The sequence below is a fragment of the Pongo abelii genome, chromosome 1 (genome assembly GCF_028885655.2).
Source record: "Pongo abelii isolate AG06213 chromosome 1, NHGRI_mPonAbe1-v2.0_pri, whole genome shotgun sequence".
Lineage (NCBI taxonomy): Eukaryota > Metazoa > Chordata > Mammalia > Primates > Hominidae > Pongo > Pongo abelii.
In genome coordinates this window covers 184,563,319-184,582,879 of record NC_071985.2, presented here as the reverse complement: position 1 = coordinate 184,582,879, position 19,561 = coordinate 184,563,319, and the positions used below count along the sequence as shown (strand labels likewise).

Genomic DNA, 19,561 nt, shown 5'->3' with positions numbered 1-19,561 from the left:
GGAAAGTGGTGATCTCTGACTGGGGCTTTGATGGATGCGTGACATCTTGGGGAGGTGGGGGAGTAGTGAGGCCGGGGTTCTTCAGGTCCTCTCTCTCTCCATTTTCTGAGTGCCTTCTGCGAGTGAGGGCAGGAGCAGGCTTTGCTGGGTAAAGGCAGGAGAAAAAAATTCTAGCATGAATCCTGGATTAGGTGAGATCCCAGCGTCTCACAAAGATGCCTCCACAGTGGGGCCATACCCTCGGGTAATCTGAACCACAGAGCAGCAGAGTTGAAATGGATCTGAGAGAGCCCCCTTTCCAAGGGGGAGGAGCCCACCCAGGAAGAAAGAGGTGAAAAAAGCAGGCCAGGTCCCCAGTCTTGGGGGTCAAGGTTCTCCCTGACTTTGAGGAATTGCAGATGCCCATTTCAAATGACATATTTGAGAAGGAAAGGTGGCTGAAACCTACAAAAGTCTTCTTTCTTAAGTATCTTATATCAAATGTATCTCTCTTTTTTTCTCTCTGTAGCATTTTTCAGCCCAGTGTCACGTGATTGTTTAACATCTCCCTAACTAGAACATAAACACCGAGGGGATGTTCCTGCTATATCCCCGGCACCCAGCGCAATGTCCTCCACACAGAACACTCACTAAACACGTGTTTAGTGAAAGAAGTTAATCCTTATGGTGGTCCTACAAAATCGATCTTATTACCTCTGTAAAGACTCAGAGCAGTAAAGTAACTTGCCAGAAGTCACATAGGTGGTGAGTGCTCATATTCAGGGTTGTCAGATTCTAAAGACAGCTCTTTCCACTACGCTACCCCTCCTCAGTGAACTGTACTTTTCAGAGCTTCTTGCCTAATGTTTACTCTGTGGGACCCTCAGCTCATCTCTGACTTTCTTTGACATTCCTAGGGGGTCTGTGAAAAGCTCCACAATCACGAGGGGTGCGGTGGAAGGGGAATAGGGTGTCACCTCTAGAAGCTCTGAACTTATCCTCTGGTGGCCAGGGAAGACTGGACTGGTTCTTCATCTGCGGTTCTTCTACTTCCCTCCTGCCCAGCTATCTGCGCCCAGAGAGTATCCAAATGGCAGGGTATGTGCAGAACGCCCTGTCAAAGAAGCACTGAAAGCCCACACATGTATTCTACGCATGTAAAATGGACCACAGTTGGCTGGGTTGGGGGGCTAAGGAGTTGTGGTGGGAATAAGTGGGGTGGGCAGCATAAGGGCTGCTCCCAGTTTCCTGAGGGACCACTGTGGGCACAGTGAGTGCCTGAGGGTAGGAGTTATGAGGAGGCAAAGTTTGATCACATGGTAGACATCTGCCCAACAAATCAATCCATGACCCTGACCTCTGCTGATACTCCCTTCAGGCCATGAGCCCTTCCAGAGTAGGGACCATATGGGATTCATCTTTGCTAAATGGCTGTTGATTGATCCGCCTGACTCAGAGGAAAATAGCAACTCAGGAGTTGAAGGACTGCACCCCAGGTCACTCCAATGGGGAAGTGCCCCCACGAACCACCTGCAGGAGGGGCTGGGGTAGTTCTGCTTGCTCTCATCTACGTCGGCAACCTCATCTCTTCCTGCTACCCAGCCCTTCACTGTGCTGTCCAACCAGAACTACTTTCAGTTCCTTGAATAAGCCAGCCTCTCTTACAACTCCAAACCTTTGTTTAGGCTCTCCTGTTGCCTGAGATAGTTCCTCAACTTGGGGCCTCCTCCAGCCACCCACAACTCTTCTACCCCAGCCATGTAAGGAGCTCTCTTTTGTATCCTTTCTCAACATCCTGAGAGCTCAGGACCAAAGTAAAGCTCACCCTGCATCCCAACTGTCTGCTGCTGAGACTGTGACTTCTTTAAGGTAGCAAGCGGGGCTTAACAATTTGATTTCTCTGTGCCTAGCACAGGGCTCGGAACAGAGGAAGGATCCAATAATGTTCCCTGCACAAAAACATTTCCCTACAGTCAGAGCTATCCAATAATGAGATAGGCTGCACTGGAAGGCAGTGAGTGAGCTTCTTGTCTCTAGGGGAATGTTACTGGAGGCTGGGTGATTGCATGGCAGGGAGACAGCAGAAAGCTTCTTGTCCTGTATAGGAGGCTAGACGAGGTGAACTCTGGGGTTCCTTACAGGACTAAGGTCCTAGGACTCTAAGAATTACCCCCCACACTCAGAGTGCCCCCTGGAGCAGCAAGGGAGGGTATGGCTAGCCTCCGGGACCTGCTGAATCCTGGCATCCAAACAAACATCCATCCATGTTGGCTGAACACAAACCTTCCACTGCTTCATGATACAGCATTCACGAAATCCTATACATTCTGATTCCACATGGCACAGATATGTCTTTTCCCCTCTCTGGGCCTCAGTTGTCCATCTATAAGACAAGGGTGAAAAGTTGAACTGGGTTCTCTCTAAAGAGACAATTTCTAAGAAAACTCCAGGAATTATCCGATTGGTATCTTGAGGCCATGTTGCCTGGTAAGGCTGAAACTATGAAGACATGGTGGGCTTTTAAATTAAGCAGGAAATATTCATCTAAAAGCTCAAGGGTCCTGCAGTCACAGAATGCACTGCAGTACTGGATGGTCTAATGGCCAACAATGAAGGCCTAATCAGGAGGCAGGCAAAAGGGATGGTGCCACAGAAGCACATGGCTGAGCGACTCTGTGATCAGACTGCCTGATGCATGGCAAAACAAGAGGAGCCTCAGTTTTGAAACCTGGTTCTACCCTTTCCTGGGTGTGTGGCCTCAGGCAAGTTACCTAATCTCTCTGAGCCTGTTTTATCCACTGCTGAGGTTGTTTTATATATGGAAAGTATTTAGTGTCTGGCGCAAAGCAGGTATTCCTAGAAACCAGGCTTTGCCTGTAATGAACACTTTCCCACCTCCATTTCCTGACTGGCAAATCCAAAAAAAACACAAGCTTGTCACATGGCAATATGGAAGGCAAAACGTTGCTCTAATGGAGAAACACACTGCTATCCTGACAATGGGGAAAAGCCTAACAACTTCCTCTGGATGTTCTAAATACCTAGGCAGTTGTTAGAAAAGGGACAGCCTGGAGTTGTCCCTCAACCCCATCCCCACTGCCCCCAGGAAAACGGAGTCTAGGGAGAAAGGGGAAGGAGTGTCCTGAATTGTTCAGCCACCCTGAAATCAACTTTTAAAATAATCTGGGATTATTTTAAACTGCGGCTACTTCCGATTTGGGCAACAGTTCAAAAAAAGTCCTTCAAAGTAGATGATGACCAATATTTTTCAGACAAACTACTCCACTTCTTACTACTAGATCTCTTTCTGCCATCTGAATTAAGCAGGGTATAATAGTTTTTGAAACTGCCCCACCACTAACTCTAAACTGGCAGGCAGACTGTGGGCCTCTTAGGCCTCACCTCCACAAGGGAGATGTAAACATCTAACTAGACAAAATGGCTCTTGTCCACCCGCTTTGGGCCTTTCTCAAAGCCCAACTTTTTTATAGTACTCCTGCTCATTGTGAAAATGAACTGAGGCTGAAAGAGACGGGAAAGAGCTCTGAGATAAACAGGCCCCAAGAAGAGAGTCCTGGCAAAGAGAAGACTGAGCCACAACTAGTGATGCTAAAAAAATCTAGGAGGTCAAATGGGGTGGTTGAGAGCTAGAGATGGGAAGATGGAATTCTGCCCAGGAAAAGTTGGGGGTGGTAATGGACAAATTCTGTAAGCTACAGACCAGTGAGTTTGAAATCAAGTCCAGGCATGGTTGTAAAATAGAGTGTTCAAATATGATTTCTAAGGACTTACAAGGGGAAATAGGAAATCTCTAGGAGTCATCCAGGGTTGACCAAAGATTGAGACATGCCAGACCATCACATCTGTGTTCTGCTGTAGGACAATGGGTGCCTATGACGTGCCAAGTGCTATATACACATTTTCTCATGCACATCTTCAAATGATTCTATATCTTGATGCAGTCCCTACTGAGCACCTACTATATGCCAGCCTCCAGGCAGATGACTTTACTCCATTTATTCATTTACTCCTTTTTTTTGACAAGAGTCTTGCTCTGTCACCAGGCTGGAGTGCAGTGGCATGATCTTGGCTCACTGCAACCTCTGCTTCCCGGGTTCAAGCTATTCTCCTGCCTCAGCCTCCCGAGTAGCTGGGACTACAGGCACGCGCCCCCATGCCCAGCTAATTTTTGTATTTTTAGTACAGGCGGGGTTTCACCATGTTGGGCAGGATGGTCTCAATCTCCTGACCTCGTGATCCGCCTGCCTCGGCCTCCCAAAGTGCTGGGATTACAGGTGTGAGCCACTGCCCCCGGCCCATTTGCTCCTTTTAAGAACCATAATAGTTGGTACTATCATTCACTCTGTTGTACAGATGAGAAAACTAAGGCTGAGGAAGTTAAGTAACTTGCCCGAGACAACAAAATTTGAATTTGGAAGAGCTGGGGTTGAAAAACCTCAGTATTTCTGACCTCAGAGCCCATTAGGGCTCTCAATCACTGAGCTGGTTCTCCTGTCTGTATGTAGTGGGCTTTAAGATACCTAGAGGAGAAAACAGACACCTGAGAAGGGTTAAAAAATGTGTATGAAGTTACACAGGTAATAAATTAAGACAGCTGAGATTCAAACCCAAGTAATATCTGCTGCTGAAGCCCAGGTTGTCTCCAGTACAGGAGAAAACCAGCATGAAGCATTTGGCTGACATTAGCTGCCTTTTCTAAGGCACCATCAGAGACCTGGGCTTAAAGAAACCAGTTCAGACTGCAAAGGATTTTAAAGATCAAAGCTGGTATTTTAACGGACCTTGGACAGCACACAAGGCACAAACCCAGAGGGTTACAGAGGTGTTAGTGATCCAGCTCTAAAAAGTTGAAACAGATATGCAGGCCACAATGGCTTTCTCCTTTTTCGAAACTTTCAGCCAGCTTATGATCTAGCCAACAGGACATTATCTCTTCTTTTTGTATTCTCCTCTCTAAAATGGAGATAATAATCCCTACCTGGCTTGCAATAAGACTATCGGAATTGTCCAGTGAGATAAAAATGTCAAGGTGCTTTGAAACCTGTAAAATGCCATGCACATGTGAATTACTGTTATTACTCTAGTTATCTATGCCTCTTCTGGTTAGAATTCATCATTTTTGCCTATATTCCCTGACAAAGCACACACAAAATCTAAAACCATCATCTGCCTCCCTCTTGCAATTAGAGCACTGATTTTATTTGCCTGGTGTCACACTGCGTACATGTTTGTGTTCCCTGTGAGACCTGTGTGCATCCTGAAGGCAAGGATTACGTCTGCTCCTCTTTGTATTAATCACAGAGCCCTTGAGAGTCTTATTTGAACTAATGTTACCCGAGTCACACCACAATGAATTATACTATCTAAGTGGTACTTACAGTGTAACAAACTGGGGAGGACACCGTAGCCTTGGACTTTGCCTTCTAAGAACAGGGAATCTAGCTGAGGAGAAACCAAGAGAGACCCTAGAATTTACTCCATTCTCACACATGGGGGCTTACCCTCCCCCAACTGGGTCTCTATTGTTCTGCTTCCCTTCATCCCCTAAAATTCTCTGTGGCTGCCAACGCCCGGTTTAAACACACCATTCTAATCTACTTGTGCATTGCTTTTTAAAAAGGCACTCTGTCTTGTTCATTACATTATTCCCAGCACCTAACCCAGTCCTGGAACAAAGGATACCCTCGATAACTGTTCACTGAATAAAATAAATAATGAATAAATGAATATACACAGAAAAACATCTGTACCTTGTACATTGGAATGTCACCATGCTTTTGGCATCCTCGGCATTTACTTATTTGGGGGACGATGGGCAGGAAAGGGAGAAAAAGGAAAAGGGGACTGGCATTTATCGAACACTTACAATATGGGGGTCACGGGGCTAAAGTTATTACATATGCTTCCTTATTTAATTTTGACAGTGGAGGAAAGTGAGGTTCCTTCCCGTCAGAAAGGGTAGTTTACCATGCTAAGATCACAGACAAGGAAAGTTCTGTTTTACAGAGAGAGATGATATCCTTTGTGGGGAGTGAAGGGGATGGAGGAGACACCCCCATGTTGGGAAAAATGAAGTCTAAGAGCTAAAGAAGGCCATACGGGTGAGGGTCCAGAGAGAGGCATGCAGGACCAGGGGTCAGGAGACCCTTAGGAATAAGCCAGTGACACTTTTTGGGCTTGTTGCCTCATCAGCAAAATGAGGGTGACAGTCTATAGCCTAAGTTCTTTCACAACTCCATGACTCCATGGTGGAATACTTCCTGTTAAATCCATCTTTTCTTGTGTGTGGAATGAATGAAAGAATGCATAAATGTGCAAATGAAGACGTGTACGATTCAGTGAAGCCTCTGAAACATACTCTCTTGCTGCTATCTCCCACCCTTGGGTGTGGCTCCACCTTTCTGACCCCAACCTCCCCAAGGTGTGCCATTACAACTCCTGGCTGCTAACGGACCCGCTTCCCACTCTGAGTCCCCATCAGTCTGAAAAGACCAGGTAGCTGCTCTCCACTACCATCTACCATTCGTAGGACCCCACTACCTGGGTGAGTAAATGATGATTCTTCCAGGCAGGTAGATTTCTTTTGAAAACTGAGCACCTCCTGACCTGTTGCCCTCCCTCGTCTCTGAATTTGCCTGTTATGGTGTGAACGATCCAGCACCCAAGCTAGACAAAGGCCCTTGAGCTAGGCCCCTAGCTGAGGTGGACGAAAAATGAAAATCCTCAAGGATATGCCTCCAGGAGCAACACTCAAATGAGGCCCAGGGGGCAGAGAATGGCAAAGCCTGGGCCCTACATCAACCCTAAGCCGGGACATGTTTCTCAGAGGGCAATTGAAGCCGAGAGTCAAACAAGGGTCTCTCATTCGCTTTCTGGTTGTTCTCTGCCTTCTTAGTGGTGTTTATAGATCAGGATCTGTTACAGCAAGGGGATATCTTACCAGACTTTCCAAGAGAGACTTCTCCCTTCAGATGCTAACCTCTCTCCCAGAACTGGCACTCTGTGTTTTAATAACATGTTTACCTCCATCGCTACCCTCTCCCTACTTCCCAATGTCTTAATCTTCTTTGTATCTCCCTAAGTTCCTAGGCTGAGAAAGTATTTGGTCAATGTTAGCTGACTGATTGAATAAACAAATGAACAAACATATATAACCCCTCTTATCTTCAACATTGTAAGAGGATACTGAGGCAGAGAAGTTAGTTAACCTGCCCAAGGTCATATAGCCAACTACTGGCTGGGGGTGCCTGAGTTAAAAGCCAAAGTTAACCCTGTCTTAGCTCCTCCATTACATGATGTTCAACAGGAGCTAACAGTAATCAAGCATTAACAGAATGTCAGGCACTATGCGGTGTGTCACAGGCTGTAATATTATCATTCCCATTTTACATATGAGAACACTAAGGGTCAGAGACATACATGCTCTTTGCCTAAATTGCTCCTCACTCTCCCCATCTACTGATTCCTGTTTGGATAACAAAAATTCATCATTCAGGCTTCAGCCTAAAAGTTGTTTCCTTCAGGAAGCTTTCTTTCTCTGACCCCTCAAAATCTGGTGGGTAATCCCATCTGCTGTCCCACAGTCCTCTATGGTTTTGTCCCTATGATGGCATTTATGTACTGTGCTGTCATTGATTGTTTCAGGATCTGTTTCCCTCATCAAACTTTAAACTCCTCAAGGGCAGAGGGCAAGGGCTATATTGCAAATATACTGTATTCTTACACTAGGCAAGGTCCCTGGCATGTAGCAGGAGACCAGCAAGTATTCACGGAAGAAAATAAGGTCATAGGAAAGGAAGGAAGAAAGGAAAGAAGGACATGAGCTTCCCAAAGCCACAGAGTTGGGAAGTAGGGAAGTTGGGATTTGAATCCAAGCCGTGAAAACATACAACCTCCTCTTAAGGGTAGAGATCCTTTTATTTTATTCTTGTGGATTTGTCTTGGAAGTTGGCACACTAGCATTCTCCTATTAACATGTGTTAATCAATAGACTTTTAAGCTTTCACTGATGAGAGACAGTGGGTGTGATTTTCCAGGATGCCTGTAGCCCTGAGAGGATAGGGTGGGTGGTCTATGCATACTTGGGGCTCCAGCTGATTTATGTTGAATCCAACCCATTGTAATGATGACGGTGACTCAGATCAGGGAAGAGCTAGCCGCTGGCCTGTGCAATGGCCTTCAAGGCCTGTGGGATGGGAGAGCCTAGAAAGATCAAGACACTGAAACTATGCTTCAGGTCAAGTTTTTCTACATGTTTTAGGACTAAAAGAGGCATATAATGATGTAAAATGCAGGGTGTCTTACCACCCCAGAGGCTCAGGAGTGGTTTCTAGAGTTTGAACTCAGTTCGTAATCATGAAAAACAGGTAGTTTCCCTGGGAGTTGAACTAAGTACGAAGAATTTCTGTTTTTGGTGTACTTCCCCACAAGCCCCCAAGAGTTCATAAAAGGCATAGCATACAAAGCACACTGAAAATACAAATTATTCACTTTAAGATTGGGAAACATTTTTTCTCTCTGAAAATTTCAGTTATCCCCATCCCCCATCACTGCTACAAGAACAATACAGCTTTTACAAATTTTTACATTTATGATTTCTCTTTGAGATTTTATTTTAATAAAGAACTTTACTAACTTTTGAAGTTGCAAACCATATGCGACTTTTCATGTCTCTGTGAACCTCTGTAGACTATGATTTGGGACAATGGCCAAGCCAATGGTATAGCTGGGGAGTGGACAAACTCCAGCCTATGAATTGAGTGACTAGAGTTGAGACAGAACTCTACCTCTGCCTCCTAAGTGACTCTGGGGAAGTCCCAACGTCATTTCCTTTTCTATGACAAGGGCATGAAAAGGCCTCTCTGCTGACTTCTTGGACTATCCAAAGATCTACTGAGCCACTACCTTGGGGACATACTTTAAGAAGCAAATGACACCTACAAATATAAGTAAATTAGGGTAAGAATAAATCACAGAAGAATGAAGCTTCGTATCTAAATATATTATCTAGATAATGAAAACCTTCATAAGGGCAAAATTGTATTTTATTTAAACTTTGGGGATATTTCTAGCCTAGATTACCACCTTCTTCAAGCAAAGCACACTGACTCAGAGTTATTAATGTCTTCAGGGGCTATGGAGGCAACGAACTTGTGTTATACCGATTTCCTCAATATTGACTGGGGTCTATCTTCTACAGTTCTGTATTCTTATATTCTGAAAGCATTTTTCTGTCTTTTTCTCTCTGGTAAGCAGTCATTTCTTCCGGCAGTCAAAGCTGCTGCCTTTCAGATTTCTCGATCCCTGCTTCTAAACCACTTTAGATCAGAAAACCTGATTAGTTAAAATAGGGTGCAGTATAAGAACCTATTAAGTTCTATGAGCAAACCAAAGGAGTTTTATACTTCTTTATATTCATCTTCCTAAGGTCACGTGCCTCCCTGCTCAAAGCTTTCTAATGCTTTCCATTCCTACCAAAACAAGTCCAGACATCCCAGGCTGGTAAAGTTTTCAAGTCCTTCCATCTTCTGTCCTCAAAGCACATTTGCATTAATCCTCTTAGTGTGCTCCAGGTATAGGCCCATGCTCACGAGTGCTGCTCAGCCTCCTCTTGTGCCTTGAAACACTGCCCAACCTTCAAAGCTCAGTTTCTTACTGAAGTCTCTCCATGCCCTCAGTTACAAATAACCTCTCCAACCCGTGAATTCTCATATCATTTTGTCAGCATTCTCCTTTGGCATTTATCACTTTCTGATTTAAACTAATACATGTTGTTAGGATCATGTCTACTTCTTTTTACTATCCTGAAACCTCCTTGGAGAGGTTCCCTACAATCCCTGTTACTGCCTCTTGCTGAACAAATGCATAAATGAGTGAGCAGTGACAAATATTTTGTCAGCTCTTAGTCTCTGACCCATGTTCACCAATGTTGCCGTAGCTGAGGCTGCTGCATACATAAGGTCCTATCAGATTCACTATGAGTGGGGAGTGACTCTTCCTTGAGATAACTGGTAAGCCAAGAGTCTGTCCTTCCCTAGCCTCAGGGCACTTGGTCTCCCTCTCCCCTTTCCCTTCCCGGAAGAGGATCTGCATGAAGTATTCCACCCAAGTGGAGTGGTAGGTGACCTGCTGGGGTACTCACCGCTGCCAAGCCGCAGGAGCAGCACGTCCTGGAGCCTCCGGTTAAGGTCACGGAGCTCCTTCATTTCAGACACAAGTGCCCCGTACTCCTTGAGCTTCTTGGCCTGTTGTACCAGCTGCCTCCGAGTACGCTCCAGCTCCTGCTGGAGGTGGCGCATCTCTTCCTGTTGCTGCTGGTAGTTGCGCAGCAGCTCCTCATACAGAGCCCGGGGCACCACAGCATCTTCTAGACTGTCCATGTCCTCTGTGCCTGGTGAGGCCTCCACGAAGACCTCTTCCGGACACGTGCTATGGCCCAGGCTCAGGCCGTTCTGCTTCTCTAGCCGAGCCACCACTGCCTCGATGCTCTTGTGCGCCACTTCACTCGGCTTCCGCCCCTCAGGTCTCTGTGTAGGACAACGAGAATCAGTTCAGGCAAGGGCAGCTGGGACTTTCTTGGACTGCAGCTCAATATTTCCCCAGACAATCCTAAAATCACAGAATCACAGAACATCAGTGCTTGGAGAAACCTGTGCAAACACTTAGTTAAAGCCCTTCATTTTATAAATGGGGTAACATTTTATAAATTTTATAAATGGGGTTCCGAGTGGGGAAGGGGCTTGCCCAGAGTCATAACCAGGACACTGGTTTCCCAGGCCTGCACTTTTTCCTTTTCACCACTCTCCCTCCTGGATGCATATACCATGACCACCCTTCCCAACTCCCCAGGCCCCAGCCCACCCACAATGCCTAGGCAGTGGCTTGCTCATGGGGGTGTTCAATATGTATTTGTGGAGAATTAGGGAGAAATCAGGCCAGGCCAAGTGATCCCAGAGGAGTCACAAATGTCTTCAACAACAAAAACATAAAATGCCTCCCCTAAAGGCAATTCACCATGTAAACTTTTCATCAACAATGCTTTAGATGGAAAGGATGTTAAAAACTCTAATCTGCACTAATCTAGGGCAGAAAACATGTCTTATTTTCTCTGTTTCTCCTCTGCCTACTCACTCAGAACTGGCACTCAGTAGGGGCTTGGAAAATGTTTACTCAACTGAAAAGTTCAAAGAATTCTAGCACTGAAAGGTACTTTCAGTTGAACTTCCTCATGTTACAGGTGAGAAAACTGAGGGTCAGAGAATTCAGGGAAGGACTACACTTAGGGTCACATAGTGAGATACAAGGAGAGGCAAAACCAGAATTCGGAATCTAATTTTCAGTACAAGGCTCCTTCCCCTATGTCTGCCAGCCTCTCCCTCAGCAAGACAGTGGATACAGAGAAGAAAGTTCATTTACCAGAGAATTATCCAGGACCCCCTCCAGAGCTTGGGGTTCCACTGCCTAAGGAAATTCTAGCTTAAGTAGCTATAGCTTCTACTGAGGGGCAGTGAGAGTTACAGGATCAAATGAATTCTTCACTCAGGGCAGGAGGGTTAGGAGCTCTCCTGACTGGGGCACGTGTAGGAAGTGTAGACAACTGAGGACATGAGATTCCAGGCATTTCTCACTAAGTTTCAGGAAATTGAAGGAAAACCAAACCAAATCAAACCCAGCCCAATGAAATCATGACTCTGATATTGTGTTACATGACAAAATCTTAGGTCGTTTTATCTGCTGAGATAAGGTGCTACTAGTGTAGATCAATTTATCATTTATCTAAAGTGATCGTTACAATATGTCTGTGTCACTATAATGTGAGACCCCTGGAGGCAGGGACCATGTCTGGCTAATGGTTCCAGGTACCAGCGCAGGGCCAGGCGCATAGCAGGAGTACAGTGAATGCCATGAACTGAACTCAGCTACATTCCTTGGGAACACCCTCAACCTTGTGACCAAAATCAGACCATGGTCAATGCAGAAGACATCCCATTTCCTTATCTTCCTTCTCCCTTCCTCTCAGGTATCTACTGCACAGAAAAAAACAGCTAGCTTGCCGAACAAGATTTTCAGCAGTTTCCAAAGTGAAGGCTGGAGACCAACTGGGGCACACAGCAAGAAAATGCAACCTCATGCAAATGTTTTCATCTAACCCGAGGTCTCACAAATCCCTTCTGTGAACCTCGTGCACTTCCCAATGAGTCCAGCCTTAGCTATTTGGGGCAATCTGACAGTGACTGGCCCTAAACTTCTCCCCAAGAACAGCTGCTTAACTAAGTTCTTGGAGCTTAGCAGTGACCTCTCCGGAGCTGTGGGCCAAGGAGAAACACACCGCTCCAAACCTCCAACAGCGATGACACTGCACAGACTGTGCAAACAGGACCATGCTTGGAGGCACAGCATGAATCAAGGCTCTCTGGAAAGTTGGCCAGCAAGGCAAATACACACTAGTTGTCCCATGCTTTCACTACCCTGAAAAAATCATAGCCTGTGATACCAGGGGACATTTACATGGGGAGAGGAAGCCAGACTGAAACTCTTTAGCTATGAGATATCTGAAAATGCTCCTGCATACTTCCAAAGAAAGAAAAGATTTTGTTACCTTGATGTGTCTAAGCTGTAAATCTTCTTCCCCATAATCTTTAACCTCTCCATCTTCTTCTACATGATTAAGAGAAAGCTTGGGGATTTTTATTTTCTTCTGCATCACACTGTTTTCAAGGTCAGATTTGTCTTCTAAAATGCATATCAAGAGAACAAGGTTCATCATGAGTTAAAATGAGTCATTATGAGTTTAGAATGCCCAAAACCTCAAATGCTAGAAAATAATTGAGGCCAGACCAGTTAAAAAGGAAAAACAAACAAACTCAAGGCTGGTTCCCTCTTGCATGCAGGGATCCTAATAGCAGTGCAGATCTAGGAACAAGGGTGTTTGCTAAAAGCACTGTCATACAAAGTGTTGAAATAGCAGCCAGTGAATTTGCTTAGGGGTTTCTCTAAGTACATCCTAAAGGGTGGCCTTTTATGGAATTCTAGAATCTTGAATTGGAACAGCCCTTAGATTGCTGTCTGATCTAAACTAATATGGCACATGAATCCCTCAACTCAACTGAGATCTTTCTAAGCCAAGTGTCTTCCCAGGAGAACTTGGTGGGTTTCTGTCAGCTCAAGTGCCAATAGACATGAGAGAGATTACAGCTGATAGGGATGTAAGAAAGGGCAAGGGTATCTCCACAGCCCTGACATAAGGCAGGCTGCGGTAAGGCAGACGGGGGTAGAATAACATTTATCCCCTTTTTACTGGTATCAAATCTCAGCATGACTGACTTTGAGGGACCTCAGTGAACAAGTGGTCCAACTCGCTCATGTTACATGAAGAAATTTAAACCCTGACGATGGAAGAGGCTTGCCCACGGCGTGAGTCTGAGGAACAGCCGGGAATGGGAAAGAGGCCTCTGGCACCTCGCCCACTGCTTACGTGTGCTCATGACACATACTGAATGTAAAGTGCTACACAAATATAAAAGGATATTACTTCTACTCATTTTCTCATTCTTTAAGCTCAACCTCAGATAATCTGTTTCTTTTTCTGCACAGATTTCAAACTGGACTTCCCAGATTTGTCACTCACTGGATATGTCCAAAAATAAAAGTTCAAACAAGAGGGCTCCAGAGGCAAAAATCTGAATCTTCTCTGGACTGTCCCCTTGTGGTAAAATACTTTGTGTTCAGGGCTTAAACTGACACTTTAGAGATTGCTGTTTCTCATAGTCCTCAGAGGTTCCCACTGCTATAACCCAAATGCGTTTTGTAGCATGTTGCCCAATGTTGGATATAGAATATGGCCAGGTAGTTAGTTAAATCCAGATCCAGTCTTGAAGGGTTTTGTGTGTGTATGTGTGTGTGTGTCTATGTATGTATTTGTATGTGTTAAACATGCTCTTACACTGTTCCCAGGCCAGGCTTCTCTCCTCACAACTTGTTAGTAAAGCTGAGAAGGCAGCTTATAAGCACATAACTATTTCAGAATGTACTCAAATGCTGAATCTTCCCAAATGGTCTTAGGAATGAAGGCCCAGCTGGTCAGAGGTGGGAGTCTAGTATCAGAGACTTAAGTGTGAACCTCAGCTTTTCTATGACAGGATGAGGACAGGTAGGTAAGGGCCTTAATCTCTCTGAACTCAAGTCTCTCCTCATAATGGAGGTTGTGAGGATGAGAGCAATAATTCACGCAACCCACTGAACGGTGCCTGCTACACACTGGACATTCAATGGATGGCACAATATAATTGGTATTATCCATGTGTTCTGAATCATTTTCTTCTCTTAAGCATAAAGTGAGTAGAGATTTAATTTAAAAAAAATAACAACAAAGAAATGATTTAAGTAGGGTCAGGATGATAAATGAACTGCTCAGAAAAAAAAGAGGTGGTCTTTGTTAACAACCCCCTACTGATGAAAATGGCCTTTCCCACTGAGCAGTGGAGCAATTCTTGGGTTCCTATTTTCACAATGGCTCATTCTTGCGCTCATTGTGCCTATAAAATACATCCAATGGGTTAGGCATGAACAACAATAGGGACTCAGGATTTTCTAAAAGAGCAACAGTTTTCCTCCTACGAATCACTGCTGACTTCTAAGTCAAAAGGCTGTTAAAATGTAAAATCTAAAGAAAGTACTTCAGATGAAATTATCTTGCAATGGTGTTTTTGTGTGTGTGTGTGTATGTGTGTGTGTGAAAAAAACAGACAGAGAGAAAGAGAGAGAGACGATGAGGGTGGTATTAGGATTTCTGAATGTGTTGGGGCAAAGCTCCTGGACTAGTCTTTAGTTTGACAAGTTGAGGGCAAAGTCTGACATGCAGAGCCATCAATTAGAAATGACAAGCTACGCTATGCCTTCCTGGTCTGAAACTCTGTAGCTCAGGATCATGTTGGTGTGGAGAAAAGCAATCGTTCAGACTCAAAAACCACGTTAACATCTGGATGGAGAATGATCCTCAGATCATCCAATTCTACTTTTCAAAATGCAGATGAGAAAAACGAGGTTCTAAATGGTGAAGTCTGTGCATCCATCCATGCAACTCTCAGGCCCAGGAATAAAGGAGGGGCAGGATGAACAGGGTCCCCATCCTGGAGAGCTCACTGTTGTGCAAGGTCACAGAAGTTAGTGTCATAACATGAATGTAGGAGAACTCTGACCCCATAATCCAGATCCAGAGCTTTGCCTTCTATGCCTCGACTTAACCTTTACTGAGAATTTACTCTGTAGGATCTAAACTGGCCCTGGGGACACAGATGAACAAACATCCAGTTGGGGATACAAGATAAAAACACAAGAAAAGAGAACCCAAGATCTCAAATGCTGAATTTTAATAAGGGAGAAGTAACTGCTAAAGGATTTTAGGAGCATGGGAGATCACTTCGGTCAGTGTAACCCTGGAAGGCTTTTGAAAGGAGGTGGCATTTGAGCTAGACTCCTTACTTGCTAGGTGATCTTGAGTAAGTTAATTTACTTCTCTGAGACTATTTCCTCATCTATGAATTGAAGTAAATAATTCCTACTCACATTGCAGAACACTGTGAAGATTACCAATTCTGTGTGTTAAAAACTTGAGCAGAATGAATGGCACTTCAACAGTTGGTGCTCATAAAAGGATAGCCATTTAAAGGATGGTAAGAATCTGGACTACACAAGAGGGGTAAAGAATAGAAGCCAAATGGGGAAGGCTGGGGAAATATTTAGATAAAAATGGTTATGAAAGATGGTTCAGTTATAGGCAGGAGGGAGAGGTGAGAAGGGAAGAAAAGGTGGTTGGAACTAGAAAGTAAGTGGCCTTGAATGCCAAGTTAAGAAGAGCTGAGGCTCAGTGTGCAGATGTGGAATAAACTAGGCGTCAGACAACCTGGATTCCAAGTCCAGTTCTGTCACTTTGTAGGTGTGAGATGTCAGGCAAGCTGCTACCTCACTGAGCATAATTTTTCTCTGTAGAAATGGAGATACAATATCTACCTCAAGTAGGATCAAATCAGCTCAGTAAATGTTCCTTGAAAACAATAGAGCCCCATGCAGACAAAGGTGCAGTGGATGACAGAGCTCAGCAAGGATTGCCTGCTGGCTTCTGCTGGCTTGGGGCTTGGGGCAGGCTTGCTTCTGGAGGTAGAGACCTGCTTAGCTGCCTAAGATGGGTGACACTCCCCATCTGATGACAGGAGGCCTCATTCCCCCACCAGCTATACTCAAGGCTCTAAGCTCTTCCATCTAATTAGAATGCCCTTCTTTCTTATGTGCTAGACAAACTTTGCTTAGCTTCCACTCATCTCCTCCCTCCCCCTCAAAGATGCATTACACATCTACACATCCTACCTACCTTCTTTGTAGTCTATTATCTTACTATTTGCAATTATCTGCTTAAAGATCTTATCCACTGGCGTATGAGTAACCTCAGGGCAGGGCCCATATAGAACTATCCATACAATAGAGACTCATCAAACAAAAATGTTTAATTAAAGAATAATAAAAACAGGCTACACCAATAAGCATATGAAAGGAGCTCAACATCATCAGTCATTAGGGAAATGCAAATCAAAACTACAAGGAGATACCACTTTATACTCATTAGGATGGCTCAAATCAAAAATAAAAGGAAAATAACAAGTGTAAAGAATGTAAAGATATTGCAACTCTCATACATTCCTGCTGGGGAATGTAGAATGGGCAGCCATAGTAGAGAACTTTATGGCAGTTCCTCAGAAAACTAAACACAGAATTACCATAACCCAGCAATTCTGCTCCTGGGTGTATATGCAAGATAAATGAAAACATATACCCAAACAAAAACTCATACACAAATGTTCATAACAGCATTATTCATTAACAGCCAAAAGGTGGAAAAAAACCCAACTGTCCATCAACTCATGAATGGATAACAAAATGTGGTATACCCATACAACAGAGTATTATTCAACCATAAAAAGAAATGATGTACTGACTCATGCTACAACACAGATGAATCTTAAAAATATTATGCAAAGTAAAAGAAACCAGACATAAAGGCCATTTATTGATTTCATTTATATGAAATGTTCAGAATGGGTAAATCCATAGAGACAAAAAGTAGTTTAGTTGTTACCAAGAGCAGGGGGAAAAGGGCAATAAAGAGTGACTGCTCAATGGGTAACACGGATTTGTTTTCTTTTTGGGTGATAAAAACATTCTGGAATTAAGTAGTGGTGATGGTTACAGAACATTAGGAATATACCAAAAAACACTCACTTGCACACACTTTAAAATGGTTAAAATGGTGAAATTCACATTGAATGAAATATACCTCAATAAAAAATTAGGTTACCACTTGTGGAATGTCTACTACATGTCAGATACCTCTATAAAGATCTTCATATAAATTATACCTCACAACAACCTTGCAAGTAGGTATTATAAGCCACACTTTTTTTCCAAAAAAGAAGAAATGAGGCTCAAAGAAACAAAACTCTCCTCCTAAAGTCACCCAGCTGGGAAGTTACAGAGCCAAGATGTGCTATAGATCCATGTGCCTCCTAAGCCTATGCTTTATCCCCTCTAAACACATTCCTGGAACAGGGTAGAGCCAGAATAAATACTGAATGAATGAGTGAATGATAGCTACAGTCGAGGACATCTAAATTCTCCAGCCTAAGCTCAAAGCAGAAGACCACTTGACTCCCGCTTTCTTGCCAGACCATGTCCTCTATCCTCAGTAAGTCTCCAGAAAGCAGCAACCATCACCAGGTACAACAGAAACAAGTTGTGGCCACCCTCAGGGCTTGAATGGGTTCTTTGAAAAGGTGGCTGAATAGTCCAGGAAGCTCTGAAGTGTCAGGAATGAGTTCAGGAAAGGGACTGAAGCAGACAGCACCTTGATTCACATGCCTCTTGACCTGGATCCTGGCTGCCTCCATGCTTGGCCAGGGGGATTTCAAGGCTCCTCTGAGAGTTAACCACCTCCTGGCTTCATCCTAATACTTAGCAGTCTCTTCCTGGACCCATGTTCCCAGAGTGAGAGTCAGGAAGTCCCAAGTCCTCTGCTCATTCTTTTCTGCAGGCAGTGAACATTTACCAAGTTCCTGTTTTGGTTTCAGCACTATGCCAAGTAGTCCTTGTGTTTTTGGTCCTTACAACCCAGTATATGACAAGAACCCAACCAAAATGCAAGGTGTGACTTCGTGAGAGACACTGGCTTATATAGTGCAAATATTTGCTCTCTGTGCCTTCCTAACCCTAATCCTGAGTTGAAGGTATGGATACCTCATATTCATAGAAGATTACTGAACATTCAGTGTCATCATAACAAATGGAAGAAATGGTTGGGAGAGGGTGGCCCAGTATCTAGCAAAAACAGTGTAGTCTTTTGAATCAGGTGGTCCTAATTTGGAATTCTGGCTTTGCTACATACTAACTGTGGCAGCTTGGAGTAAGCTAGTTAACCTGTCTGAGACTCAGTTTCATTACCAGTGAAGTGGGGATAATAAACTCTTTTCCAAAGAGACAGTGCATGTAAAAGCACCAAGCACAGTGCCTTTCTTGTCATAGATGTTCAATAAATAGCAGCTGTTAGGCTACCCTTGTGTATTACCTGTTTGCCTTTTGTCCCATGGCAAAGAGAACCACTGCAGGTATCTGACATAGACTGAGACATGATGAAAGAGATGTTTTAGGAAGATTAATGTGACAGTGGCAAGCAAGACGGATGAGATGTGAGGAGGAGACAGAACACAGGGTGACAAGAAGCTGTAACTCTTGACTGGTCACATGAATGAAGGTGAATGGTGGTGTGGCTCATGTAAGACAGTAAATACTTTATGTGGCATTTTAATGTGACTTTGGGATATGCTTCTGGCTTTGAATTCCAAGAAACCACAGAAGAAACTAGGAAGGATGAAGAAAGCTCTTTACTCAGCCGGTCTGTGCAACTGCTCTAACCATGAGGCCAAATCATCAGTTTTAGTGTAAGCAAAAATAAATCTGCAGCCTCTGAAGATAAAATCACCAATCTTGACTTCTGGACTCTTTTATGTCCAGGACAAGGAAAACCACCAAAGATTTGGGCATTATCCTTTTCCTCCTCCTTTCTAGCTACTACAATGTCAGCTAATTGCATTCATCCATTCAACAAATACTGAGTGAGCACCTACTATGTGCCAGGCTCTGGGCAACATTCCTTACAAACTCACTATATTTAATCCCTACAATAATTCTACTGAAGCAGAAACTGAGGTTCAAAGAAGCGAAGTGGCTTCCATAAAGACATAAATAGCAGAGCCAACATTTCAAATCAAGTCTGTTTAATACAGGCCCTGTTCCTATCACCTAATTAAACTACAGGAACAAGAGAAAAATAATGAAGTTGCTGTAACTTCCTCAAATGAACTAAAAGGCACATGTAAAATGATGAGTATGTCAATATAACTTCCTAAAATGCCTGCCTTTCTCCCAAGATCTTGCCTACACCCTAAGAGAATACTGTGATGAATTCCCAAGTTGAAGTAAACACTATATAAATATGACCTGTTGCCAAACTCCTGAA

At 44.0% G+C, this 19,561-nt stretch overlaps 2 protein-coding genes across 5 annotated transcripts in view; both read right to left on the bottom strand.

Annotated features, from left to right (window-relative positions):
• AGBL4 (AGBL carboxypeptidase 4) overlaps positions 1-19,561 on the bottom strand; it is a 1,546,465-nt gene that overhangs the window by 225,549 nt on the left and 1,301,355 nt on the right. The window lies entirely within an intron of this gene.
• BEND5 (BEN domain containing 5) overlaps positions 1-19,561 on the bottom strand; it is a 49,467-nt gene that overhangs the window by 21,243 nt on the left and 8,663 nt on the right. Inside the window, exons 2-3 of one of the 2 annotated variants that reach the window (XM_002810847.5) lie at positions 12,599-12,732; positions 10,142-10,526 (exon numbers count right to left, since the gene is read on the bottom strand). In XM_002810847.5, coding sequence (XP_002810893.1) covers positions 10,142-10,526; positions 12,599-12,732 — 519 coding nt within the window. The remainder of the gene's footprint in view (positions 1-10,141; positions 10,527-12,598; positions 12,733-19,561) is intronic. The other variant, XM_024235304.2, reaches the window with a different exon arrangement.